At 39.7% G+C, this 27,625-nt stretch overlaps 1 protein-coding gene across 2 annotated transcripts in view; it reads right to left on the minus strand.

The window, feature by feature from the left end:
* MORC3 (MORC family CW-type zinc finger 3) overlaps window positions 1–27,322 on the minus strand; it is a 41,725-nt gene extending 14,403 nt beyond the window's left edge. Inside the window, exons 1-11 of one of the 2 annotated variants that reach the window (XM_053220578.1) lie at window positions 27,172–27,322; window positions 16,868–16,940; window positions 15,330–15,462; window positions 14,231–14,445; window positions 13,505–13,652; window positions 13,162–13,215; window positions 11,831–11,978; window positions 9,578–9,706; window positions 9,251–9,370; window positions 6,515–6,612; window positions 1,981–2,085 (exon numbers count right to left, since the gene is read on the minus strand). In XM_053220578.1, coding sequence (XP_053076553.1) covers window positions 1,981–2,085; window positions 6,515–6,612; window positions 9,251–9,370; window positions 9,578–9,706; window positions 11,831–11,978; window positions 13,162–13,215; window positions 13,505–13,652; window positions 14,231–14,445; window positions 15,330–15,462; window positions 16,868–16,940; window positions 27,172–27,210 — 1,262 coding nt within the window. In that variant the 5' untranslated portion in view covers window positions 27,211–27,322. The remainder of the gene's footprint in view (window positions 1–1,980; window positions 2,086–6,514; window positions 6,613–9,250; window positions 9,371–9,577; window positions 9,707–11,830; window positions 11,979–13,161; window positions 13,216–13,504; window positions 13,653–14,230; window positions 14,446–15,329; window positions 15,463–16,867; window positions 16,941–27,171) is intronic. The other variant, XM_027041639.2, reaches the window with a different exon arrangement.
* Window positions 27,323–27,625: the final 303 nt, after the last annotated feature.

Genomic DNA, 27,625 nt, shown 5'->3' on the forward strand with positions numbered 1-27,625 from the left:
TATTAGCATGAAAATATGGATGCTAAGTATACTTCATTAGGTCTTCTACATCGTTTCCACAGCAAAATGCCTTGATTATTTAATCTGTCCCCGAAATGTCCATGACGTACTTCTTGTCATACAGCAAATTAAAATTTTTAAGCCAACAATTTTTGTTACCTTCAAAAGATTAAAGCTAACAGGTCAATTTCAACAGACTGGGGCACCTGCATGGCTCAGTCAGTTGAGCGCTCAACTTTGGCGCAGGTCATGACTTCATGGCTCGTGAGTGTGAGCCCTGCACCAGGCTCTCTGCTGTCAGCATACACCCTGCTTTGGATCGCTTTGGATCCTTTGTCTCCCCCTCTCTCTTTGCCCCTCCTCCGCTAGCCAGCACACAAGGTGCACGCGCACACACATACATATACACTCTCTCTCTCTTAAAAACAAACGATTAAAAAAAAAAGAGAGACTTAAATGTCCTACTTAAAAGCATACTATTCAATTTGTTCTCTGATAATAAAAACTCAAAATATTGCAAACACCTTGTTTTGAAATTTATATTAAGTTAGCAATTGCAATGTCCAATCTAGTATATTAATTAGCACAACAAAACACTCAAGTACAGAAAACAGACAAGCTATTACTATAACTTAAGCAATTTTAATAACTGTATTACATTTTTAGCCTCTACTATAGCATATCTCTGAATATCTACGTGCATATTCTTTTACTTTATAAAGTGCTTCATAGTTTTATCATTTGAAAATTGCAATGATCCTATGAATAATGTAGGTATTCATTTAACATTTAACAATTATTTATTAACAATTCATTTAATCTATGAAGACTGGGGCACCTGGGTGGCTCAGTCTGGTTAAACATCTGACTCTTGATTTTGGCTCGGGTCGTGATCTCATGATTTATGGGTTCAAGCCCCAACTCAGACTCTGTGCTATCAGCAGGGAGCCTGCTTGGGATCCTCTGTCTCCTCTGCTCCTCTCCCACTTGTACTCTCTCTCAAATAAATAAACATCTAAAAAATAGTATTTTTTAAATTAAAAAAAAATGAAGACTTCACCTTAATGCCAATAACTTTTTATTTTTATTTTAAGTATTCTTTACTTAAGTAATCTCTACACCCCACGTGGGGCTTGAACTCACAACCCCGAGACCAAGAGTTGCATACCCTTCTGACTGAGTCAGCCAGGTGCCCCTCTACCAACACTTTTTAAATCTAGTTTTTTAAAAATGCATTTATAGTTAGATAAACTTCAAATAATGTAGAAGTTTATAAAGTAAATACAAGTCTCTTATTTTAGGAACCTACCATTGTTCATTTTTTTTAAACCCTGGCAGAATTTTCTATGCTTAAAAAACTAAATAAAATAAAACGGGAAATTAATACATTGAATTGCATCTTTTTGTTCTTCATTACACATCTTCGTCATCTTTCCATCAGTACACAGCTATTAGTCATAAATAGAGCTGGTAGTGTGTGCTACCAGCTTGTCTGGCATATTTTTAAGTCTTATAACTCTAGGAGATGAGTGTTACTAAAATGTTCCCATTTTACAAGTGAAAAAGTAAACTTGTAAGAGGCCAAGTAATATGTTCAATGTTGCATCATTATTTAAGCAGAATTACAATCGAAATTCAGGTCTGCTTTAGACTCATGATCCTATTACAAAAGACGAAGGTTTTTCAAACAATGAGTACAACCCATTAGTGGATCATGAAATCAATATAGTGGGGCAAGACTTGCATTTTTAAAATAAGTATCAGCATGTAACATTTGGGTAAACACTATTTCATGCATCTTTTGCGTGCATGATGTATAAATGTATATATTCATTGGTTCATTTCATGGTGTGCTGACTGGAGCTGTAGAACTTACATCTGACTATGGGTTAGTCAAAAGTTTGTGAACACTGTGCAATCACTACCCTCCCCATATCACATCTTGATATTAGAATGGTTGACATTTTTTCATGTACGTACTGAATATCTTCAACTGGCAAATTTAGAGGATATTCTGAATTTTTCTTGACTTTCATTTCATTCCAGTAATCATTCAGCTTTTCTCCTAGTGCTGCTATTGTCAGCCTTAAGAAAGAAAATCATAAAATCAATTTAAGAAAACAAAAAAAAGATAAAGATTACATTTATGTCAAATACAGAGAAAGCACAAACAACCTAGTAATGATTGTGTGGACATTATGGGGGAGAAGGGATGATGACTCCCAAAGGTACAGTGAATAAAGAAGGCTCTTGTGGCAATTTTCTTTAAGGACATTAAGAAGTTCCCAGAGGGCGCCTGGGTGGCTCAGTCGGTTAAGCGTCCGACTTCGGCTCAGGTCATGATCCCGCGGTTCGTGATTTTGAGCCCCACATCCGGCTCTGTGCTGACAGCTCAGAGCCCGGAGCCTGCTTTAAAATCTGTGTCTCCCTCTCTCGGCCCCTCTCCCGCTCACACTCTCTCTCTCTCTCTCTCTCAAAAATAAACAAACATTAAAAAAAAAAAAAAAAAGTTCCTAGAGCAGAGCCAGAGCCAGGACCATCTTTGAAGACACAAATAGTAGTATTTTGTGTCCTCTGTTGGGAAAATCTGCTGCAGACCACTTAGTGGGAGAATCGCAGGCTCTGAATTCCAACCCCAACCAATACAAGCTTCAAGTCAGAATACATGTAGGCAATCGTTACGAGCAAGTATACTTCAAAATAGCTTCTGTCCCACAATTAAGACTGTCCGTTCTTCCCCAGTAAGACGTTAATAAAAAGCAAATCAATGGGATCTACTGAGATAAAGAACGCTAAGGCCATCCTTAAGCAATCACCTGAGTTCAGCACCTACTCACTCACAAGGTACAGTCAGTGTAACATTCTAAATTTAAAATAAAGCTTTCAAACTTGATATTTGAAATTTCATATTCTACACTGGCAGGCTGAATCAGATATTTCTATACCCAACCATTATCTCTCACTAAATTTTCCTCCATGATCACATAACACATAAGCATTCAAATGAAAATGCATCTTCTCTCCCAGATATATCCCCTCCCTAGATCTCATGTTTTCAATCCCTCTTCGTCCCTTTTTCTCATCACCTCTATTCCTTAGTCCAGAAGACTGCACCCATTTCTGCTGAGAATACACCGAGGAGTGGAGCTGCGGGGTCACAGGGGTGTGCATTGATGTTTGGCTCTACTTGATAATCTAACAGTTTTCAAAACTGATCAATTCTCATACCCACTAGCAATGACGAGAGTGCCAACTGCCCTACATGCTCTTACTCATTTTAAATAACTTTTCCATTTCTGCCCATTATGATCAATACTTTTTGCATCTTATTTTAAAAACCCGCTTACTACTGGTTCTGAAAATTTTCTTGTTTCCATTTTCTGTTTTTGTCTTTCTCATTTAGGTCTAAAGTCCATCTGGTATCAATTTATTGCTACATCTGAGGCAGGAGCTATATTATCCATACAAACTGCCAATTCACCCAGCATTTTTGGAAAGATGATCATTTTCCCACTACACTATGATGTAATCTTTGTCACAAATCAGGTCATCGAATGTATAAAAAGTGGGGGGTTATTTTGGGCTTCTCCATTTCACTAGACTGTTCATCCTTTCATTAATACCACACTTGGTGAATGGCAGCTTTGTAAGTGTTGGTATTTAATAGTATTAAGTTTTCTTGCTTTGTCGTTCTTTAATGATTGTCTTTAAGTACCTTGACTCTTCTGACTTTCCACATAAAGTTTAGAATAAGCCTATTAATATCAACAGCAACACATACTGGCAGGGATTTTTTTTAAAAACTGGAATTATATTTAATTATTTTGGAGAAAAACTGACATTTTATAATATTCAGCCTTCCAACTCTTAAACTTGGTATATCTACTCATTGAGGGCTTTAATTTTACTCCACAATATTTCATAGTTTTCAATGTGTATATTGCATACTTTATTTATCCCAAAATCAAGTACTTGATTTTTTTGATACTTAGTAGGACTTCTTAAAAATTTCATGTTCTGGTTTTTAGTCATTGGTAAACAAATACACTCATTTCTGAATACTTCTTATCCAGCAACCCTAGACTACATAGTACTTAACTTGTTACTTTATTAATTCTAAATTTGTGGATTATTTTGGACTTTCTATATACTTAATACTGTCTTGTACAGGAAAGTTTTATTTCTTCCTTTCCAACCCTTGTAACTTTCACTTCTTTTTCTTCCCTTATTATTCAAGAATGGTGGATAGCAGATATCCTTGTCTCATCTTCACCCTTAAGGGTAAAGCTATCAATAATTCACCAGTAGGAATGATGCTTGGTGTTCTGTGTACATGCTCCTAATTGCTACTAGGCCCTTCCATTAATCGTTTTGTAAGTGTCCCTTTTTTTTTCTAAATTACAAATTTGTGTTGTGATTTATCAAGTACTTTTTCTTAGCTATGAAAATAACCTCTGAGAGTTTTCTTTTCTCACATCAATGTGAACTGCATTGATTTTGGAATATTAAAACTACCCATGTCATCTTGGAATATACTCCAACTGGTTTTAATGTATTAATTTTTCTTTTTATATATATCACTGGATGGTATTTGCTATTATTTTAATTAAGATTTTTATATCTTGATAATGAGAGGAATCAACATAAATTTCCCTTCTTGTAATATATTCATGAGTTGACTAACAAAGTTATGTGCCCTCATAGTATGTTGTAAGTTTTCTAAAAATTGATTCAATTTCAAAGGAATGTACCCGATTCATCTAAGATGGCGAGTAATTGTTCATATTATTCTTCTGATGTTTTTGTGTCCATAGATCTGTAGTCATGTCCTCCTTTTCATTTCTGATAGTGATGATTGCTATTTTCTCTTTTTTTCCCTTTTATTGCCAGATGCTTATAGATTTTACTACTCTTATCAAAGAACAAACTTTGAGCTTTTTGATTTTTTCTGTTATGAACTTGTCTCTCAGCTTCAAATCCAGTCTTCTTTGCTCAGATTTCTGATTCTAAAACTTGATGGTGTAAATATTTATCCTTCGGCAGCCTGAAAAATGTTAAACTGGATTAACAGGGCAATGAACTTGCTAGATGATGATAGCAGGACACATGTCCTTCATGTTCTGGTATGTGGTGTTATTGTTTGACTAGAGTCCAGTGGCCCCCCAGAGGGGCTCTAAGCTGTGTTCTCTAGCTATGCTCTGCCCCCAGCAGCCCACGACCTCCAGCAACAAAGACCAGTTCCAGTGTGCCCACATCCTTGGGCAAAGACAGGTCTCCTCTACAGAACAGCTCCAGCACACCCACACCCTCTGGCAACAGTGGACCACATCTACAGACCAGCGCTGGCCAGGCCTTCTATCAAGTTTCTTACCATGGCAGGTAGCTTGTTCCTGTGTTTGTCTGAATCTCTGCTGGGGGGGGGGGGGGGGGTCCTGTCCTAGTTCCTTTATTGTCTATTCTTTTCTTTTTAAAAAAAAATTTTTTTAACGTTTTTATTTATTTTTGAGACAGAGAGACAGAGCATGAGTGGGGAAGGGGCAGAGAGAAAGGGAGACACAGAATCTGAAGCAGGCTCCAGGCTCTGAGCTGTCAGCACAGAGCCCAACGCGGGGCTCGAACTCACAGACTGTAAGATCGTGACCTGAGCTGAAGTCGGACGCTTAACCAACTGAGCCACCCAGGCGCCCCGTGTCTATTCTTTTCTAACCACGAGGTAATCGTCTTTCATATCTGCTAGTTCTGGATACCTGTTGTCCTCTTTTACCCCTTCTGGTAATCACCCTCTACTATCTTAGTTAATAATCCTTACATTAAATTATCCTCATTAAAAAAAACAGGAGTAGGATCTGCCTCAGGAGTGAATTCTGAATGTGTATTGATTTTCTATATGTGTGTTTCCTAATTCACTGGTTTTGCTCTCACCTTTATTATTTTCTTCCTTCCACTTTCTGTTTTGTTTTATTTCTGTTGTATTTATTTGAATAAAGGGCCTGTTGCATTATCTTTATCACAAATGTTCCTATGTTTACATTCTATTTCGTTATATATGCTCAATAGGAAAACTGTGCTTCCTAAAGTTATAAGTCACATTGATGGTCATATTCATCCTATGGCTTCTAACCACTCTTAAAAGATAAGAGTATTTCTGTCTAAGGCTCATAGGACAAAATTACCTTACAGTTCCCAACTAATAAGCACCAAGTGTCAGGACATTACATAATAAATGCTGACACCAAGAAAGCAAGCACACCCTCTATATTTTCCACAAAGCTCAGAAATACTTCATCAATAAAGATAGGAGAGAATGTATTCCTACTTGTGATGGAGTACAATTCCTAGGATGGGAGAAGATGGTTAAATGTGTGTTCTATCCATGCCTCTCACCTACCAATTTCCTTAAAGTTCTATGCTATAAAAACATCCACAAGACAGAAAAAAAAATTTTCAGCTAAGGAAAAGTTATGACAGTATTTCTAAAACTGTAAAAAACCAGTAACTTAAATAGGTAACATACCTGTACTCATTAGTATAGTCAAAATCTTGTTTATTGTGAGTTGGCTTTAGGAAATTACACTCTATAATTCCCACCACTCCAACACCCATGTTGTTTGCCTGAAAAAGAAAATAAAATCAGTGTTTTAAGCATAAGACATGATACTCAACATGATTACCCTTCCACAAGGATTTACCATTTGTACGAAACATTTTTCTACATTTTATGTCATGATTCTTAGAAAATTTCAATTGAAAAGTAGTGTCTCGTAGATAATTTTACTTTTCTAGAAGTTAATTCCCAAATATATTAGAGCCTTCCTCCAAAACACTTTCACTGTTGTCAAATATCCATTTAGACAAGTATTACCCCCGATTTCATCCAAGAGAAACAGACCACCTCTACTGGGATGTATTTCATCCAAGAGAAACAGACCACCTCTACTGGGATGTATTTCTTACATAGCAGAAACCACAACTAACTCCTTTCTATATCCACAAAGACTAGCAAAGACTCTAGCAATAATATGCCAAAAGTTTACTAGATAAAAATTAAAATCATTTATCCAAAGTTACACATCTAGTTGTTAATGGTGATGGAATAAAAACCTAGGTCAGTTGAAGTCAAGTTATTTTAAAAATGCTACTAGCTAAAATATTGAACTCAAAGTATATGAGTCACATATTCTGATTACCTATGTGTGATCAGCAAGTGTATTTTACTCACAATTGTAGCAGAGTCTACAAAAGGAAAAAGTGGAAGAATATATAACTTACGTAGCGAAAATGTTCATAAACAGAGCAACTATAGAAGAAACCATGCAAAACTAACCATAATCCCACTCTACCAAAACCATCAGTGGTTTGTCTCATTCGATCAGTAAACCACAATAGCCTTCAATGTGTGGGTCCTGTTTGCCTCCTTTCGAGCCTCATCTTCTTGCCTCTCTCCCATTATTCTCGCGACTTAACATCTGCCCCCAGGCAGAGCAAACTACTCCCTTACTGAGGTCATGTTCTCAGAAGCCTCTTTCCCTTCCTGGGCAGATATTTTTCTCTGCCTGGGAAACCCTTGCCAGACTTTCAACACAATAACATCAACTAAGACTCCATCACCATGCTCTCCAAAAAGCTTCTTCTGATGCTTCCGACTTGTACTACAGTCCCCTCACCAGAAAGAGCTCTGAGAGCATGCTCTGTACCTTATCATCTTTTTATTCTGATCATCTAGCATGGCAAATCCTATCAAATATCTGACACCTATTTAAAAACTGTTTATTGAGTTCAAAGAATGCAAATACCATAAGGCAAATCCATCACCTGGTAGAGAAAAATAAAAGTTGGCTGTAAAAGCCTATTTTTTACCAGGTCAAGCTTAACCAGAAATTATACACAATGCAAACATAATTGGGTTGGAAAAATGGGCTGTGTACCTTACTTTGGTCATTTCATCAATGATAAAAGAAAAAAATAATTAACATTCTGTCACAGATACACGGTTTCTTTTGAAAACCAAAGCACCTGAGAAATAAGGCTTACCAAAAATGAATTTCCAATTACCAGTGAAATTTAGTGACTTTAATTATAGAATACTTCCGTTGAAAATTACTAGTTGGATTATAAATGAAAATTAGTTTTTTAAATGTGATTGATACTGCATATCATGGTTGCCATATTTCTGTATTTATTTATTTTTTAATGTTTTATTTCTTTGAGAATGAGACAGCATGAGCTGGGGGAGGGGCGGGGGGGGGGGAGAGAGAGAGAGAGAGAGAGAATTCCAAGCAGGCTCCAACACAGAGCCCAACAAGGGGCTCAATCCCATGAACCATGAGATCATGACCTGAACCAAAACCAAGAGTTGGATGCTTAACTGACTGAGCCTCCCAGGTGCCCCTCTACATTTATTTTTTGACTGAAATTAGTGGTTACCAAGAAGAGCCCAACAAAGTTTATTTACTTTTGCAAAAATGCTATATTCGGAACTTGTGTCGATGTAAAACATGTAACAGAGTTACAACCCTTATTACATAATATTGAAGATAAACCCACACTATTATACTGTGTAGAGCTCACATCATTCTACAAAGAATTTAGAATGAAATAAGATGAACAGAAAATGAAAACCATAGAACTGGAAAACAAAATATGCCTAGACATAAAACCTTTAACAAACTTGATTTTCAGCACTTATCACTCAATTCTTAACACATACACCCCCAAAAAACCTTTCTGTGAAAACATGTTTAAGGATGAACAAACAAGCATAGTGTGGGTAATGTTCATCACCCTAACTTGAATTCTACAACCACGGAAGTGGTTTAGGAGGAAGGCCTAATATATTTAGGAATTAACTCCAGAGAAGTACTCACCTATATGATCCTGTTTTTCTGGCTATTGAGTCAGGACTAAATAAAACCAATTTCATCCCAGAAATAATCACGGATCCATATCCAGATGCAGTCAAAAGATCTGCATCCGGGCCTAAGATCCATACTCATTTTAGGTCTGGGCAAGTTACCTAACTTATTGGCCCCAATTTCCTCAACTGTAAAACAGAGATAAAATATTCTGTCCCCCTCGTACGATTATTTGGACCAAATGGGAAATACAAAAGTATTTTAAGTTCAAGTGCCATACCAACATCATTAAACACACTGACACTTAAAAGTTATTACACAAAGCATGTTATTTCACATTTGACCCAGTAACATGGTATTTTAACTTTACAAAAGATATTTTCAGATCTATAGCTTACCCTTAACTGACATCCAACTTTTTCATAAGCTTTGATGAGTCTATTTCTGTGATACATCATGATCCCATAATGGTCTTTATTTCTGCAGTTGAATCCAAATGTAATTCTCACTGTTTTAGTCTTAAATGTTAAGGAAAATTCTGAACATGCCACCTCACTTCCTTCAAATCATCCTTTCTAAGTCATTTTTTAATGAATCCCAAAGTGCATAAAAAAGGGCACAGTTGGAGAGGACTCCATACCAGAATAAAGGGAGAAAGGGGGAAGAGGAATACACTTTATTAATGTGTCTTTATATGGCATCATAAAAAGGAAGATAAAGGATACTAAAAACTTGGGTCGATAAACATCACGTTCAATGTAGGCAAGACTCTTTGAAACCAGCTGTGTCTTCACCTTCTGTCCACGTAATATTATCTGCATTCTTGGCTTTAGATACAATATACTGCAGTAAGCCTGAAAAGACACACAATAATATCTGTCTTTTCCAAATAATTACCCACAAATGTGTTCAACTTTACTGATATATGTACTTAGGAAGAAAGCTATGACCTCGCTTTGATAAAGGACCCATGAACTCTTCAACAATATAGACTATAAAGCTGTTATTGGTTAACATTTGATTGCTCTTCTTTAAAAATGAAACTCAATATACTAAAGCCAGAGAAATGGTTTGCAGAAAACAATCTATTGACCTATACAAATGCCATATTAAATTGCAAATAAACTTTTCAAAAAGTTACAAAACGGCCCATGTGGTATGATCTCATTTTAATTTTTTTTTAATGCACAAATGTACAAAAAAAGGGACTATATTTTCTGACTCTTCTGTCAAATATATATATTGCTATACATTTTAATTTTTGTTAATGTTTATTTTTGAGAAAGAAAGAAAGCGAACAAGCGCGGGGCAGAGAAAGGGAGACACAGAATCCAAAGGAGGCTGAGCTGTCAGCACCGAGCCCGACATGAGACTCAAACCCACCAACCGTGAGACCACGACCTGAGCCAAAGTCAGTTGCTTAACTGACTGAGCTACCAAGGCACCCCTATTGCTATTATATTTTATTTACTATTTTTAAAATTTTCTTTCTTAATGTTTATTTATTTTTGAGAGAGAGACAGAGAGCGAGTGAGCGCACAAGCAAGAGAGAGGCAGAGAAAGGGAGACACAGAACCCTAAGCAGGCTCCAGGCTCTGAGGTGTCAGCACAGAGCCCGACACAGGGCTCAAACCCACGAAGTGTGAGATCATGACCTGAGTGGAAGTCGGACACTCAACCAACTGAGACACCCAGGTGCCCTGATTGCTATTATATTTTAAAAGTAGCAATAAATTTTATTTAGGCAAAAATGACAAAAAATCTAATACAGACAAAAGGGTCTATTATATACTTCAAAAGGAAAATATCATAAACAATATACCAACACTTATGCTGAGTAAATAAGCTTAGTTATTTTCAATTTTTTTCAAAATTGAGTTGTAACAATCAGCAGGAATCTAAATGTGTTTTCAATTTTTTTTTTTAAGTTAGTTTGTCTATCTATTTAATCTCTATACCCAATGTGGGGCTTGAACTCACGACCCTTGAGATCAAGAGTTGCATGCTCTTCCAACTGAACCAGCCAGGCACCCATTTTCAATTCTTTTTTTTTTTTAAGAGAGAGAGAACTCGCAAGTGGGAGAGGGAAGAAAGGGAGAGGGAGAAGGAAAGGGAGAGGGAGAGGAAGAAAGAGAATCCCAAGCAGGCTCTGCGCCAACACAGGACTTAGATCCCATGACCTTGAGATCATGACCTGAGCCACACCATCTACTCTGACTGCCTCTGGACCTGTTTCATAAGTGAGCAAGATTTTCGTACTTCAATAATGTTTTGGGGTATATCAAGGAATACTTAAATATCTTACATTGTAACTGTTAAGATCTCCAAAAGTTACATGGTAAACCTGGAAATGTCAAATGTATCCTCAGCTTGGGGTTATGGAATAATCTCAGCACAAAAGGTAAAGGGAAAAGTCAGTATTATATGTCTTATCACAGTGAATAAAAAAAAATTCTTTTTATATCCTACTGTTATTTGATTATTAATTTCTTCAATCTTAAAAACATATTCATTTCTAGGTCTAATGTCAAAGGTATTTATCACAAAACTGTATTAATACACAGGATCTGTAGTCTATAAATACAGGATACATTATATATATATTATATATATGTATATATATTATAGATATATATTATAATATATTATATATTATATATATAATATATATATATTAAAAAACAATTGGTATTTTTGATTGAATCAATCACTATGGCTATCATAGGACATACTGATTCTAGGATTCCTAATTCAAATAATGTAACCACACAGTGAAAGAACTACAAGTGCTATTAGACCTGATGACTTTGCAGTTAAAAAACCATTTTCTGAGCCAAATACAACCACCAATGCGCTCATGAAAAGTTAAATAAATTGGTTCTGAGATACTTTCACTGACAGCATTTATAACATAAGCAGAAAATGTAATTTCCATCATTTGCTGATTTTCCCATGTCCAGAAAGAGTTGAATACATACCCTCAGGGAATAGTCACTCTCAGGGGCAATTTGGTCCATCCTTTCTTGTTTCTTGTACCCCTTCTTCCCTGTTGTCTCATCCAAATCTTCAGGAATTCTGATGTCATATTTATCCTTATCAAAATCAAACTCTGTTGCGCTTTTGTAGCTATAAAAAAATTTTTTTGTAGGAGGTAAATTTTACCTTCATGGCAAGATAAGCAAATACACTGCTAACAAAACAAAACACCTACCCACGGTAGATGTCCTGGTTGGGGGGTGGGGGGGAGGGAGACAAAAGCAAGGGAAAAATGAAAGAATAGGAATCCAGAAAGAGGCAGAAAAACTGTATTCACTCTCACACTGCTAGTGGGAATGTCAAATGGTAGAGCCACTCCAAAAACATTCTGGCAGTTTCTTAAAAAACTAAACAGGCAACTACCATATGAGCCAGCAATTACACTCCTGAGCATCTACCTTGGAAAAAGGAAGATTACATTCCAGGAAAACCTGTGCATAAATGTTTACAGCTATATTTGTAATAACCCAAAATGGTAAAAATCCAGATGTGCTTTAACTAGTGAATGGTTAAACACAGTGCTCCACGTATACAGTACAACACTACTCAGCAAGGAAAAGGGAGCAAATTACTGACACACACAAGAACCCAGATGCATCTCCAGAAAAATATGATGAATGAAAAAAAGCCAATCCCAAAAGGTTTCACACTGTAGGATTCTATTCATATGACATTCTCAAAATGACAAAGTTACAGAAATGGAAGACGTGTTAGAGGTTGTCAGGGATGAAGGAGGGAGTGGGTGTGGACACAAAAGGCCAACATGAGAAATCACTGTGGTGATGAAAATGTCCCGTATCTTGACTCTACCAATGTCATTATCAACACTACTGCACTACAGTTTTGCAAGATGCCGCCACTGGGGGAAACTGGATGAAGGGTAGTACACGAGGTCCATTATTTATGCACAGGAATGTACAAGTATCTCAAAATAAAAAGTGTAAATAAAAAAAAAGAGGGGAGTAAGGATGGGAGGGGCATGAAAGAAAAAGCGAGAAAAAGGGGAATAAGGGAGATCAGAAAAGATTTAAAGTGAAAGTATTTTAGGCTTACCACTCAATTTGTGCTTTATTCATATCATTCTATGTGTCTAGGTATCAACATTAACACATTCATCCAAAGTTTTAAAAAAATCTTATTTGCAAGTGATTTTATCCTCACAAGGATACAAAACCTTAACAATCCAGAGGCCTCATCCACATTACTTTTGTCACCAGATGTTAAGTCACGCTTAGCTTTAAGTCACGGACAAAGACTTCTCTACCTAACTTACGCAGGTCGGGGCTCGTCAGGTGAGATATTATCTTCCCATTTCTTTTGTTTGTTTCTTTTTGAGGAGAGGGACAGAATAACAGAAAGTGAGAATTGGCCTCTCTGGATACTGAATATGCAGGGCTAGGAAATTTAGTTTTAATAATATGAAATTACCTCGAGTTGAAGCCAAAGTGGCCTCAATAAAACACCCATGGAAAAGACAAATCATGACCTATGCCAAAAAATGAGTGCCTTCCCAAGTATTTCTATTCTGTACGACCACGGATCAATAGAACACAACTATTTTTGCACAAACAGTTCACCTCCCACACACGTAATCACTGGTTCAGGTCGATATTTACCTTCTAAGGTTCCAAATGATGATCCTTGTCCCCTTCTTACCCATAATAGCATCAAGTTCTGCCAGTAATTTCTGTTCCGTAGAAAACAGAGAATGTTCCAGAATTGCTGCAAGGCTTGCTTTGGATTCTGCTAAATTTATCATCTGTCGTATATCCTAAGTTAAAGACTTAGAACAACAACATATTTTTCACAATTGAAGTATGCGAACTCAAATTTCGGTAACAACAACAAAAAACTATTTCCTAAATTAATATCTAAGTTTTGAAACTACAGTCTGATTTCAGATGAACACCAAGAAAGATGAAGTAGAAGCAAGTTTATTATGATTCCTAATTTCATAGTTCCTAATATATGAATGTGTTTTATAAAGACACAGAGGACATTTTCCTAAAGATATCTTGCTTCTCACGGTCATTAGGGGAAATTCCAAGGCAGACCACACATCTTATTAGACATGATACAACTGAAATACAAAGGAGAGCTACAGGAAGCTGCACACAGAACACAGCCACCTTGCGTTAGGGGTTTCTAAGGCACAATTCCAACGGAAGAGAGAAAGGGACAAAGGGCTGCCTCAGATGTTAAGAGGCAATGGACTGGAACAAGAGCTACAATGCACACTGTGATTGAAAAATGAGAATCGAGAGGAGGGCAAAAGGAGGGAATGGTTCACAATATTTCTTCAGAGTTTCTCCACAGTTTCTATTTCAAAATCAAAAGGATATGGTGTTTGTTGAATGCCACAATTGGGACAACAACATGTTCTGCTTTTATGACTTCCAAGTAGGTCTGAGACAAGAAGCCCACACTCATGCTTTCTCCGTTTTTGGTAAATACAATTGCATCTTTACCCAAACGCATAGAACCTGACTTGAAGCCATTCCCATACAAGCCAACTGGGACGTGACCATTCATGGTAACTTTGTCACTGAAGCCAAAGCTAAAAAGAAAACAAAAAGGATTTTTAAAATAAGTACGTATAATCTTCATTTTCTTAATTCAAAACCTGTAACATCAAGTAAAAAACCTGGGTGTAAATGTTAGACTCAGCCTTTCTAGTTGCATTTTGAGGTGTTTCCCCATCTTTGAAAAGAAGAAAACTAAACCCACGCTGCAGGGCATAAGGGTGACACATGCTGAACCAGGAGGAGCTCCTTGCCTGGCACACCCTGTCCCAACGGCTGAGTTCTCAGGTGGGCTCCTGGGACCCTTGAGATTTCACCCCACGGTATTTTAGATATGTCTAAATGTGAACGATTTTCTGAATCTGAGCAAGCCCACTGCGGTATGATTACTAACGGCGCCAAGTGGAGTTTCTGGCAACGCAACATGTATTTGAGATACAGCGGAAAGGGCTTGGCTGCCACATTACTCTGTATACCTGGACTATGTACCTCAGTTTCCCTTTCAGGCACATATGGCTGCATACTGACATCCTATTCTACGACCCTAGAGCCCAAGGCTTTGTGACTATTTTATCTTGCTTCCTTACACTCTGAATCCCTTTAAAATTACTCCCCACCAAAAGTGGCATTTTATTGGCAATACTGGCTAAAACTAATTAACGCTAGACTGTAAATAACTGCCATCAGTGTTACCACTCTAAAGGAATGGTGGAATTTTAGGTAAGTCAGACGTGGTGGGGGAGGGGGAGGATGGTAGGGCTTGTCTAATAATCAGCAGAAGATGATGGGAAGACTTGAGAGCACACAGGGCACTGTGGGTACATGTGTTTAAATAACAAAAACTACAGGCGATTAAGTATGACACCGGAAACCCCTGGGTAAAAGCAAGGTTTTCAAGAAATGTGACACTCTGACATACCTTAGCATTTTGTGTAATTTATCTGAAGTCATACCATTCCCATTATCAGTGAATGTCAAGCATATATGGTCATTTATCACCGTTTTGTCAATCCATATCTGTTTAGCGTTCACATCGGGATCGTAAGCATTGTCTGAGAAACAAAAGTTTTGAGAAACTCTAACTTTGCATTTTGAAAGAACAATCAGTTCAGTAAAAGCCTTTAACAGGCAATCTGTTTTTCAAAATTTTTAAAAACCGCAATGCTTAGGGAACTCCTAAGACTTGAAAACACGACCCTAAACCGTACCTTGCTGTACGTGATTCATTCACCGATCAATACAGAGTTAACTCTCTCCAAAGCCCTCCATTGGTTACACAGAGAACAAAGATTGGTACCGACTGTACTGAAAAAGTACAAACGAGAAGAATCACCGCGCCAAATCAATGATCAAGACAGGGAGGTCTTCTTCTGTCCGAAGAACCAGCCCGGCTATCGAGTGAGAAACTGAGAGCTGAGTAGCACTACACGTTGAGGCGGAGGGAATGCCACGAGTTACTGAATAAATTAGAAAGCAGTGATGTTTTCTGGTAAACTGGACACACAGATGAAGGTTTACCTTCTACACCGTTGTTCAAATTGTGGCCCTCTCAATCTAACCAAAGTTTCTGGTGGCTTTTATATTTCTATGATCTCTGTACAGATCCTCACTTAACACTCTTGTTTAGCAAACACTCTTGTTTGTCTCAGAATAGGGAAGGAGGAAGGAAAATGAAAGAAAGAAAGAAAGAAAGAAAGAAAGAAAGAAAGAAAGAAAGAAAGAAAGGTGAAAAAAAATGTCAACAGAAGCAGTAATAACATCAGCTTTCAAACTACGTTCCACCAGAATATCCCTCACTAAAATTACTTCCTGAGGTATTTTGAAATCTTTAGGACTAAACACAAATAATGGTTCTCAAACTATCCTTCCATAAGGGAGCCTACAATTAAAATAAAATAATCTTTTTAATCAGCCACTTCAGGAAAAACACTCTCCTGCATGAATCTTCCAGAGGAAAAAATCATGACCCATCATGCAAATGTGATCCCAGTCGTGCCTCTTTTCTCCTGCTCATTAAAACACTATTAAAATACAATTCTATACCCAATCATTCTATTGGAGGAAGCAATAACTTATTATCACAAATCAAACGTAACATTAATCCCCCTACTTGCTAACATCAGAAAAATCCATTGTTACACATATTTCCAACGATTAAAAACCACAATTCCCATTTTTGCAATAGATCAATTTCTTTTATAATCATAATTATACTACTTTCAACATGTTTTATGAATTTGGCAAAATATTTTAATACTAATACAGGGAAAGTTGAGGAACAATTAATTTGACATTGATCTGAATAGCTGTTATACTAGATACCCTTTACCAATGGTTATCATTCAAGATCCATCTGTTTTATTAAACAGCACATTTGCATATTATTTTGCAATGAAAAGTTTTTTAAAACTTCACTTACAAGCAACAGATTATACATGAAATGTCAATTTTACATACCTATTAATTCAGCAACTGCACTGAATGGCCAAGTGTGACTAGTAGAATTTGTATGTAAAAACTTCGGGCAAAGCTGAAACAAACCAATGATTCATGTAAATTAATTCAAGTCTTACTTTTGAGACAGAAACCAATATAATTTTCTGTCCCTGTATTAAACAATTCTGGGACCAAGTAAAACTTATAGCTGCTTGCTTCAGGATATACGTGGAAGATGTAACCGAGAAATAAGATTCTTGGAAAGCTGTGTGAAACTACTAAATAGTTCACTCATCAAGACTTGCCTCAAAACTCTTGCCTCCTCGGGTCCACCATTCCAAAGCTATGATATCATAAACTGCCCAATCAGAAAGTTACCCCCCTTACAAGACTTACCTCAAAATTACTGTGAAAACACAACTAAGATCTTGCCAATGGGGTGTTTTCTCCTGAGTGCGTTAGGCTTAATAAACTTAACTTCACAGGGGCACCTGGGTGGCTCAGTCGGTTAAGTGTCTGACTTCGGCTCAGGTCATGATCCCACGGTTCGTGGGTTCGAGCCCTGCATCCAGCTCTGTGCTGAACGCTTGCTCAGAGCCTGGAGGCTGCTTTGGATTCTGTGTTTCCTTCTCTCTCTGCCCCTACCTCACTTGTGCTCTGTCTCACTCTGTCTCTCAAAAATAAATAAATGTAATAAAAAAATTTTTTAAAATAAACTTCACATATTAATCAACAGGCTTCTCTAGTGGTCTTTTGGAAAATCAATATTTGATACCTTATTATTTACTCCAAGTTCATTACAGTTAAAACTGCAGGAGTGGAGTAATACACATTTATCAACCATTTTTACAGAATGTCAAAAGAAGTTCAAGTGAAACAAACGTTACTGATTTCCAAGGATTTTAGGTCTGATTTTATTCACAGTAATACAGTATAGAAGACTACACCAATCAACCTCATGCTACAGAGGATTCTCCAAAATTCCTTAGAAATACAGGTATCAAATGTATAAAAATGTACAAGCAGCTTTGAAAGGCCAAGGCTGGAAAATTTCAATATGCAGAGAATTTCCACGCAATGGGTATTTTATGTTCCTTTTAAACAGATCAGCTCACATTTAAAGGAAAAAAAGAGAGTGGACACTTTATTTAAGATGAAGAGCTCTGGAAATGGGATGAGATTATACATCAAACCAGCTGTGTTTGCAGTGTTCAGCTGCTGCCACAAGGTGTCAGAAAGAGGTCGACTTTTCCTCTATCTGCACTAGACTTGAAACAATCCCCAAGCATTCATTCACCATCAGCCTGAAGTACACATGTGAGAAATGAAATTCTGTAGAAGAGCAGTCTTCAGACGGGAGCAGGGCACACATTCATGTAATGTGGAATGCAAGTAACTCAGACTTTCTACAGCATACATCACAACGAGTTTTTAATAAAAATCAATTTCCAGATCTTCACCCTGCACAAGAGACCTTTTCTCAAATTAATCTACCTGAGGACCGTGCCAGGACCAGCCATCAGGAGGCTCTTCACATCCCAGCCCCTCCCCCTGAGCAATTACCAGGCTACCAGTTACAGAAGAATGGTACAGTCCCCACCTGTTCTAATTTTATAAAGGGGCAGGACTTTAGAGTGTGAAACCACTACCAAAGGAGAGGATTAATTAACCACCAAAATCCCTTAGAGCATTTATCTTTGCTCTATTTCATACATTCTGTTAGACGTGAAGTCTGGAGTTAGAAATGGTACATTTTGAATTTTAGATGTATTGAACAGAATGTGATAGTGGTAATGTCAATTTTCACGTAATGTCTTCAGCCTACACATCAGTTCCAAACTGACACAGCACACATCGTTCTTGAGCAAGAATCCCAGGAGAGCAAAGCAAAGGCGGCATTATTTCAGTAAGAAATAATGAATAGCAAACAGTGGCTTTCTGGATCTCTAAACATAAGCAATTATTTTCAGCTATTCTTTAAAAAAATTTTTTAAATGTTTATTTATTTATTTTGAGAGAGAGGGAGAGAGACAGCAAATATGCAGGTGGGGGAAGGGAAGGAGAGATAGGGAGAGAGAGAATCCCAAGCAGGCTCTGCACTGTCAGCACACATCCCAACGCGAAGCTCAAACTATGAGACAGTGACCTGAGCCGAAATGAAGAGTCAGATGCGTAACCAACTGAGCCAGCCAGGCGCCCCTCACCTATTCTTAATTCTCAACTCTATGTTGAGAACATGTCATTAGCTAGGAGGGGGGGAAAAACACCCTGGGGCAGCCAAAGCAGTAATAGATAGATGCACGCACACACACGCACACGCACACGCGCGCTGACACGTAGAAGAGAGTATGCTTAACTAGGTGGGTGATCTTGGGCAAGAAGCTTAACCTCTGTGCCTCAAATTCTGTCATCTATAATAATGAGGATGACAATCATATCAGCTTACCAGGCTGTTAAGAATATTAAGTAACTTAATATTTGTAAAACGCTCAGGAGACCAACAGAAACATAGTAAGCACTGTGTGAGTTCTTTAAAAAAAAGTTAAGTGTTCCTTAATGACACAACTGAGCTCATATAAAAATAAAAATGAGGAAAATCCTTAATGGCCTCAAGTAAGGAAGGAATTAAAAATAAGATTTGATAATGAGGATGCAATGAGTGACTGGAATACAAAGGTTTTGGTTTTAATTGTGACTCAGAGATAGATTTGGAAGTAAATGCCCCTCTCCCCACTCCTCTTCCCCTCCATTAGCAGAGGAGGGGTGGGAATCTGCTTAATGGGAAGCTTGTCTGTTTGGATCTGGATGCTTAAAAAAAAAAGTGTAACACGAAGTTCTGTAAAAAGAGGCATGCCTTCGCTTGGGTTAAGTGTTTCAATTTATATAACCTGCAGAACCACTATGGAGACACAGCCTCAATCTGACAGCACACGATTCCCTACGTCATTATTTAGGGGAATATTTTGAGTACACAATCTAAAATAACATTTAAGGGAACAATCCACCAGGAGAAAATGTTAGCAGGCAAGATATGCTAGTACTAGACATCACCCCCAGCCCCAAACAGTAGGAAACACGCACAAAAACCAAGATGCTCTGAAGACCACACAGATTTTTTAAAGAATCAATATAACTTTTAGAATCAGGGCGCCTGGGTGGCTCAGTCCTTAAGTGTCAGTCTTTGGCACAAGTCATAATCTCGCGTTTTGGGAGTTCAAGCCCCTCGTCAGGCTCTGTGCTGACAGCTCGGAGCCTAGAGCCTGCTTCGGATTCTGTCTCCCTGTCTCTCTGCCCTCCCCCCACTCGCACTCTGTCTCTCTCTCTCTCTCTCTCTCTCAAAAATAAATAAACGTTAAAAAAAATTAGCATCGGGGCGCCTGGGTGGCGCAGTCGGTTAAGCGTCCGACTTCAGCCAGGTCACGATCTCGCGGTCCGTGAGTTCGAGCCCGCGTCAGGCTCTGGGCTGATGGCTCGGAGACTGGAGCCTGTTTCCGATTCTGTGTCTCCCTCTCTCTCTGCCCCTCCCCCGTTCATGCTCTGTCTCTCTCTGTCCCAAAAAAAATAAATAAAAAACGTTGAAAAAAAAAAATTAGCATCAACAAATAGTCACAAATTTAAAAAATCAGTTAAATATATAAAACTTTTTGGAAGCCTGAACACATAGAGTGTTCACTTAGGCTCCCAACTGAAATTGCTCTGTAATGAAGGGAGGAAAAAAGGGAATAAGCCCAGAAGAACAAAAACAATCAGAGAAATGATGGATAATAGTACATAGAATAGTCCGTGGTTTGGATAATGACAACTGATTTAATAGGCTGTAAAGAGCGAAGTCTGAAACCTATAGGAGAGGGGAAATAAAACAAGAAGCAGACCAGGAAGGAACCTTGGCAGAACTCCAGAAAGCCTCAGGAATTAGACTTTTGTGGCTCTGAAGTCAAAGGTACCAGAGGCTGTATGAAAACAAGACAGGTTTGGGGCGCCTGGGTGGCTCAGTCAGTTAACCGTCTGACTTTGGCTCAAGTCATGATCTCAGGGTTCGTGGGTTGGAGCCCAATTGTGGGCTGGCTCTGTGCTGACAGTGCGGAGCCTGCTTGGGATTCTCTCTCTCTGCCCCTCCCCTGCTTGTGTACGGCCTCTCTCTCTCTCAAAATAAACAAACATAGAAGAAAAAGAAAGAGATGGAGAATAAGAAACAGTAAAGACTCCCCCCACTCCCCACCCCCGTTCCTTCTTTCATCCTGCAACTACTCTAAGCAACCCAGCAGAAAGCGGGCAGTCTGTTTTCTGGAGCAAGTGATGATGGCAGCTCAGAGACAACGAACATAGGTGGGTTAAAGGCAAGTCAGCAGACAGCCCAGAAAAAAAATCCTCACATATATGGCCAAATGGTCTTCCACAAGCGTGTAAAGACCACTCAATGGGGAAGGGACAGTCTTTTCCATAAACAGTGCTGGGAAAGCTAGATATCTACACACAAAAGAATCAAGTTGCACGTTACCTCACATCATACGGGGGGGGGGGGGGGGGATTAAAATGGATCAAAGATCTAACATAAAGAGTTAAAACTATAAAATTCTTAGAAGAAAGCACAGGGGAAGAGTTTCAGGACACTGGATTTGGATCTTGGATAGGACACCAAAAGCACAGGAAACAAAAAAATCAATTGTACTGTATCAGAATTTAAAACTTCTGCACATTAAAGGATACAACCAACAAAATGAAAAATCTATGGAATGGGAAAAAATCTGCAAGTATGTGGTACAAGGTTAACATCCAGAACACATAAAGAACTCCTACACAAATCAACACCAAAAGGACTAAAATCCTAAATAGTTGACAAAGGACCTGGATATTTCTCCATGGATGGTACACAAATGGCCACTAAATACAAGAAAAGATGCTCAACATCACTAATCATTAGGGAAATACAAATCAAAAGCACCATGAGATACCACCTCACACTCATTAGGACGGTATTATAAAAAAATTTTTTTAATGTTTATTTATTTTTGAGAGAGACAGAGAGAGAGAGAGAGAGAGAGAGAGAGAGAGAGCATGAGCAGGGAAAGGACAGAGAGAGAGGGAGACAGAGAGAGAATGCGAAGCAAGCTCCAGGCTCTGAGCGGTCAGCACAGATGCACTAGATGCAAAATTCCTCTCTAGAAAATAGAATAATTTCTAAAAGCTCCATTTGGTTCTTTTACAAGTTGTGCATGGGGCTCGACCTCATGCACTGTGAGATCATGACCTGAGCCGAAGTTGGACACTCAACTGACTGAGCCACCCAGGTGCCCCAGGATCGTATTATAAAAGTAAACATAGAATTGTCATGATCCAGCAATTCCACCGCTGGGTATATACTGAAAATAAATGAAAGCAGGATCTTGAAGAGATTATTTGTACACCCGTGTTTATAGCAGCATTATTCACAACAGCCAAAAGGTGGAAGCAACATAAATATCCATCAACGAATGGATAAACAAAATGTGGTATATTCATACAAGGGAATATTTTTCAGCCTCAAAAAGATACCTTGACACATGCTACAGCTAACCACCTTGAGGACATTATGCTAAGTGAAATAAACCAGTCACAAAAAGGCAAATAATTCATGACTATACTTATATGAGATACCTACAGGAGTCAAATTCACAGATAGTAGAATGGTGGCTGCTAGGGGCTATGGGAAGGGAAGTGGAGAATTATTTTTTAATGGGTACAGAGTTTAAGTTCTGCAAGATAAAAAGAGTTCTGGAGACTGTACAACAAAGTGAATGTATCTGAAGATTTTTTTTTTAAATGTCTATTTTTGAGAGAGAGAGAGAGCGAGCGCATACGCACCTGCACATGCATGTGGTGGGGAGGGGCAGAGAGAAAGGGAGACTGAGGATCCGAAGCGGGCTCTGCGCTGACAGCAGAAAGCCCGATGCGGGGCTGGAACTGACGAGCCCTGAGATCATGATCTGAGCTGAAGTCGGACGCTGAACCGACTGAGCCACCCAGGTGCCCCACGATGTGAATGTATGTAACACTACTAACTTGTACACTTAAAAATGATTAGGATGGTAAATTTTATGTGAAGTGTATTTTGCCACAATAATAAACAAAGAGATAAATACCAAGTCAGCACACTGAACAATGTGACACGCCTCCTTTCCCTAGCTGAGCTTTCAGATGAGCTACCAACCACAATTATATATGCCATGGCAAGAGACTAGATGCAAAATTCCTCTCTAGAAAACAGAATAATGTCTAAAAGCTCCATTTGGTTCTTTTACAAGTTGTGCCACGCCCTTCTGGATAGCATCTTATTTTTGTTGTTCCCACTTTTTAAAAACTTTTAATAATGTTTATTTTATATTTTGTTAAGCTTTTATTTAAATTCCAGTTAACGTACAGCGTTAATATAAGTTTCAGATGCGCAATATAGTTGATTCAACACTTCCATAGAACGCCTAGTGCTCATCACAAATGTTTAAGTTATTTTTAACAAACGTATTTTCTAACACTTCCACTCTTTACGGTCTTACAAATACTGACATAGGGTGCCCCCAAAAAAATATAACCGATTCCTTCCTGCCTGATCACCCAACACTGAAGCCCACCCAAGGGGCTCTACTCATGTATGAACATCTTCCAGTCAGCTTTTAGTGTCTCACTTGGAAATGTAAGCAGGTTAACCACCTCCGGACATTTGAGAATGTGTAAAATTAGAAATCAAAAACACGCAGAAAAAGGAACAAAGTAGCGGCAATGCAGTGAGCAAAACAAAACAAAAACTTCACAAAAATACTATGATCAATATGCCCAGCAACAGCAAATGCTTTGTCCAGGGAGACTTTAAAAAGACATTCAGAGAGTAAGATAGTGTTTATAATAAACACATGGTAAGAGAAAGGTAAAAGAACAAATGGAGAAAATCTCACAGAAAAGAAAGAAAAAAAAGTGAGAAGGAAAACAAGAGACAACAGAGAACAGAAAACCAGAGGGATGAAATTTGTCAAATAAATGAGAACACTTTCCTGATTATGAAGGACTTGAGTTTCTAGCCTGAGTGCCCAATACAATGCACAGAACTCTATCACAATAAAGCATGCCTTTAAAATTCTAAGAGAATCATTTGTAACTTAGAATTACAAACCCAGCTAAATGATATGTAAAGAGAAAGCAATGTATTTCCAAGAAATGACAGAAAATTTCTTCTCGTGTACTCTGCTTTCAAGAAGGTATACCTGTTTTTGGAAGGATGGATGGGCTCCGCCACTACCAGGAACAAAAATAGTAAGTATTTACGGAGTGCTTACTATATGCACAGGCCTTTTATACGTATTTACTCCTTTACTGTTTAAAACCACCCTTTGAAGTGGATAAATTATGCCCATCCTTCAGACTGGAAACTGAGGCGTAGACAGCAAGTAACTTGCCAAGGTTACACATCCAGGTGTCAGGATTTGAACCCAGGCAAGTGGGCTCCAGGGCCCATGCTCTCAGTCACTGACCTGTTGTCCCTGCCAAGGGAGTAAACCCTGAAAGAGGAATATGGGGAATGGGGACCCAACAAAAAGGGGAAGGAAATTTCCAGAAAAATGATAAAGGGAAGTCCCCAAAACACAAGTGAGCCAACAAAACTGACAAAATATTGGGTGTGCTTGAACACATCTGGAAAAGATTTTCTAGGTCTGTGAAAGTTTGGATGAAAGAGTGATCAGTACAGACCAAATCTAAGCAAACAAAATACAATTATTAACTTCAGAAAAACAAAAAGCTGTACAGCAAAGGAAATGCAATCATAGTTCTGTTTGGCTCACTTGTGAATTGTGGTAAGAGTGATAAATCAGACAGTAATTCAACAAAAAAGAGAGATACGTGCATTGGAAGGATGGGAGGAGGTGAAGAGTGTGCACATGTCAGTTAACTCCATAGCAGACTACTGGAAAATAACAAAATGGTACCCGCATTTTTACTTAGAAATATGGAAGCAAAAGGCAACAATTTAAGTGTTTTCGTCACTCTGCAGTCCATTCTAAGATCTCTCACCCTCCAAAATTTAAAAAAAAAAAAAATTGTATAATTATGGTTCACCTCTGTGCCTTACGTTCTATGATTTTGACAAATGCATAAACTCATTAATTCCGAGACTCCCCTAATGAAAACATTTGAGAGCTATATGCAAACAATGAGCAGGACTATATTCCAATGAAACTTTATGGAAACTGAAATGTCTATGTCACATAATTTTTCTATGTCACAAAATATTCTTTGATTTTTTTCCAACTGTTTAAGGATCATTCTTAGCTTGTGTGTGGGTCACACAAAAACAGGTGGCAGGCTGGATTTGGCCCATGAGCTGTAGTTTGCCAATTCCTGTCCTAAAGCAAGAAGATGGGTGGAGATAGGGTCCAGAAGCTGCAGATGGGAGACTTCTGTCAATGGGGTTCCAAACAGCCCATATTACCCACAAAAGAAAGATTTAGCACAGGGACAGCTGTTTCACCCAGACAGCCAACTAACAACACTACCGGTCTCTTAACCCTGTTTTGACCTTTGTCTTTGCTCCCTTTATCACCTCAATCTTAAAGAGCCTGAGACATTGCAGGGGCCAGGGAAGGAAAAGAGAATCCAAGTGTAGAAATAGGACCCAACCAGTTCACTCCCTTTCCCCTCTACACGATTCTGGTCCAGAATGTGGCCCAATCTGGGAAGGGGAAGGGCCAGGCATTAAACTGAATAAGAGATTTTAAATTAGATGAGGTCACACTTTACAATACCTGAGGCTAATTGGAGTGTGTTATCTGCCCAGATCCACTCGGGCATGGAAAAGAACCATTAGCAAGTAATATTTAAAGCCAGACGTAAGAAGAATAAAGTTTTCTCCATATTCAAACTACTAAATACTATCTCATTCAATAAGCCAGTTATGTAACCAAAGGACCTTTATTCAGTATGGGTAAAGAATGCTTATAGATCAATAAAAATTTCTCTAAAAGAGAACAGAAAAATGGACAAAGGATACGAATAGGTTATTTTTTGTAATGTTTCCTTCATTTTTGAGAGAGAGAGAGACACCCCAGCGCGCTTGAGTACGGGGGGGGGGGGGGGGGTGGGGGGAGGAGGGGGGGGCGGGGGACAGAGAGAGACCAGAATCCGAAGCAGGCTCCAGGCTCTGAGCTGTCAGCATAGAGCCCAAGGCGGGGCTGTATCTGACAAACCGGGAGATCGACCCGAGCTGAAGTCAGACACTTAACCAACTGAGCCACACAGGCGTCCCACAAATAGGTTGTTGTTGTTTTTTTTTTAAGGAGTAAAATGTTAATAACTTTTAACTTCACAGTCAAGGAAATGTAAAGTAAACCCACGTACATTTCACACTCGTCACACAGGAAAAACTGTTAAAGTCCAACAATACCAGGTGTGGGTAAGAATCTGGATAAATCTAAAAAAGTCACAGGGCAATGCACCATTTTTAAAGCAATGGTATTACCACCCGATTGTTCAATTTAACGAGACTAAGGTAGACACTCTCTGGCAAGAGTCACCAACCTCAAAAGAGGAGGTACACTTTCGCATATCAACACCAACTTTTTAAGGATAATCAGGCAGAGAAGCCACGCCCACATTTTAGGAGGTGAAATGTTAATTCTAGTGTGCGACCGCTCCCTACGACTTAGGACTACTAGATACGAGAAATACTGGAGGATTTCCAAGAACGCCCCGAAACAGACACGACCGAGAGGCTACAGGAAACGGGAGAGCCCAGTGACCTGGGGATTTGGGCCCGAGGGCTTAACTGGAGGGAAGCGGCAGGAATGTGAACGAATCAGGAAGACTCGTTCCGGCTCGCTTCACCCCATCCCACTGCCTAGAGGTCAAGGCCGCCTGGCATTTCGGGCCGCGATCTGCCGCTGCCGCTCCCCCCCCCGCTCCGGGGCGCCCCGCGGGTCCGCAGGCCAGGAAGGGTCAAGGGCCCCGCTGTCCGAGGGGCGGGCGACCCGACCACCGAGGCCTCGCCCTCGGACGACAGCTGCGAGGCAGCCAGGAGGGAGCCGGGAGGAGGGGCCGCGGCCCGGCCCGCCCCGAAGCCGCGAAGGCAAAACAGAAACCTATCGCGGAGGAAACGGAACGCAACCCGGCCCGCGCCGCCCGACCCTGCCCGCCGCCGAGGGGCTCCGCCGACGGGAGCGAGATGGCCGCCCCCTCCCCCGGCCCCGCCGCGGCCCCAACCGCCGCGCCGACAAGTCGCCACCGCCCACTGCCTGCCCCCCCTCGCTTGCCCGCCTGCCCGCCCTCCTGGGACACGGCCCGCTCCACCCCTCGCGGCTGCTCACCGCGCTGAGGCGGATCCCGCTGGGTGGCTGCGCCGCCATCTTGAGCGAGCTACAAAGCCAGGACCGGCCTCGGCCGCAACCCGACTGGGAGGCGGTCGGGAAGACTGCACGGCCTGCTGGGCCCACCCACTTCCGGGGCGGGGCGCGCGGCCGCCCCGCCCACCCACTTCCGCCTCGGGCGCTGTGGTACGGAGAGCTGTGGGGAAGGTAAATTGAGGCTGGTTTAAACCAAGAACTGGGCTCGCAGCGCCCGGCCCTGCAGGGGTAGGGCGCATGCGTGAGACGGGCGGGCGCGAACGGGTCGCTGCATTAACCGGACCCGGAGACTTGAGGGTCTGGAATTCGAAGCCTATAGCGACGTGTGCCGGGGCCCGGAGAAGTGCGCTCCAGGCGCCTGACCTGGCTGGACGTGAATTGCGCCAAAAAAGCCATCCCATGCCCACCTGTGTCCGTG

Source organism: Acinonyx jubatus, chromosome C2, assembly GCF_027475565.1.
Source record: "Acinonyx jubatus isolate Ajub_Pintada_27869175 chromosome C2, VMU_Ajub_asm_v1.0, whole genome shotgun sequence".
Lineage (NCBI taxonomy): Eukaryota > Metazoa > Chordata > Mammalia > Carnivora > Felidae > Acinonyx > Acinonyx jubatus.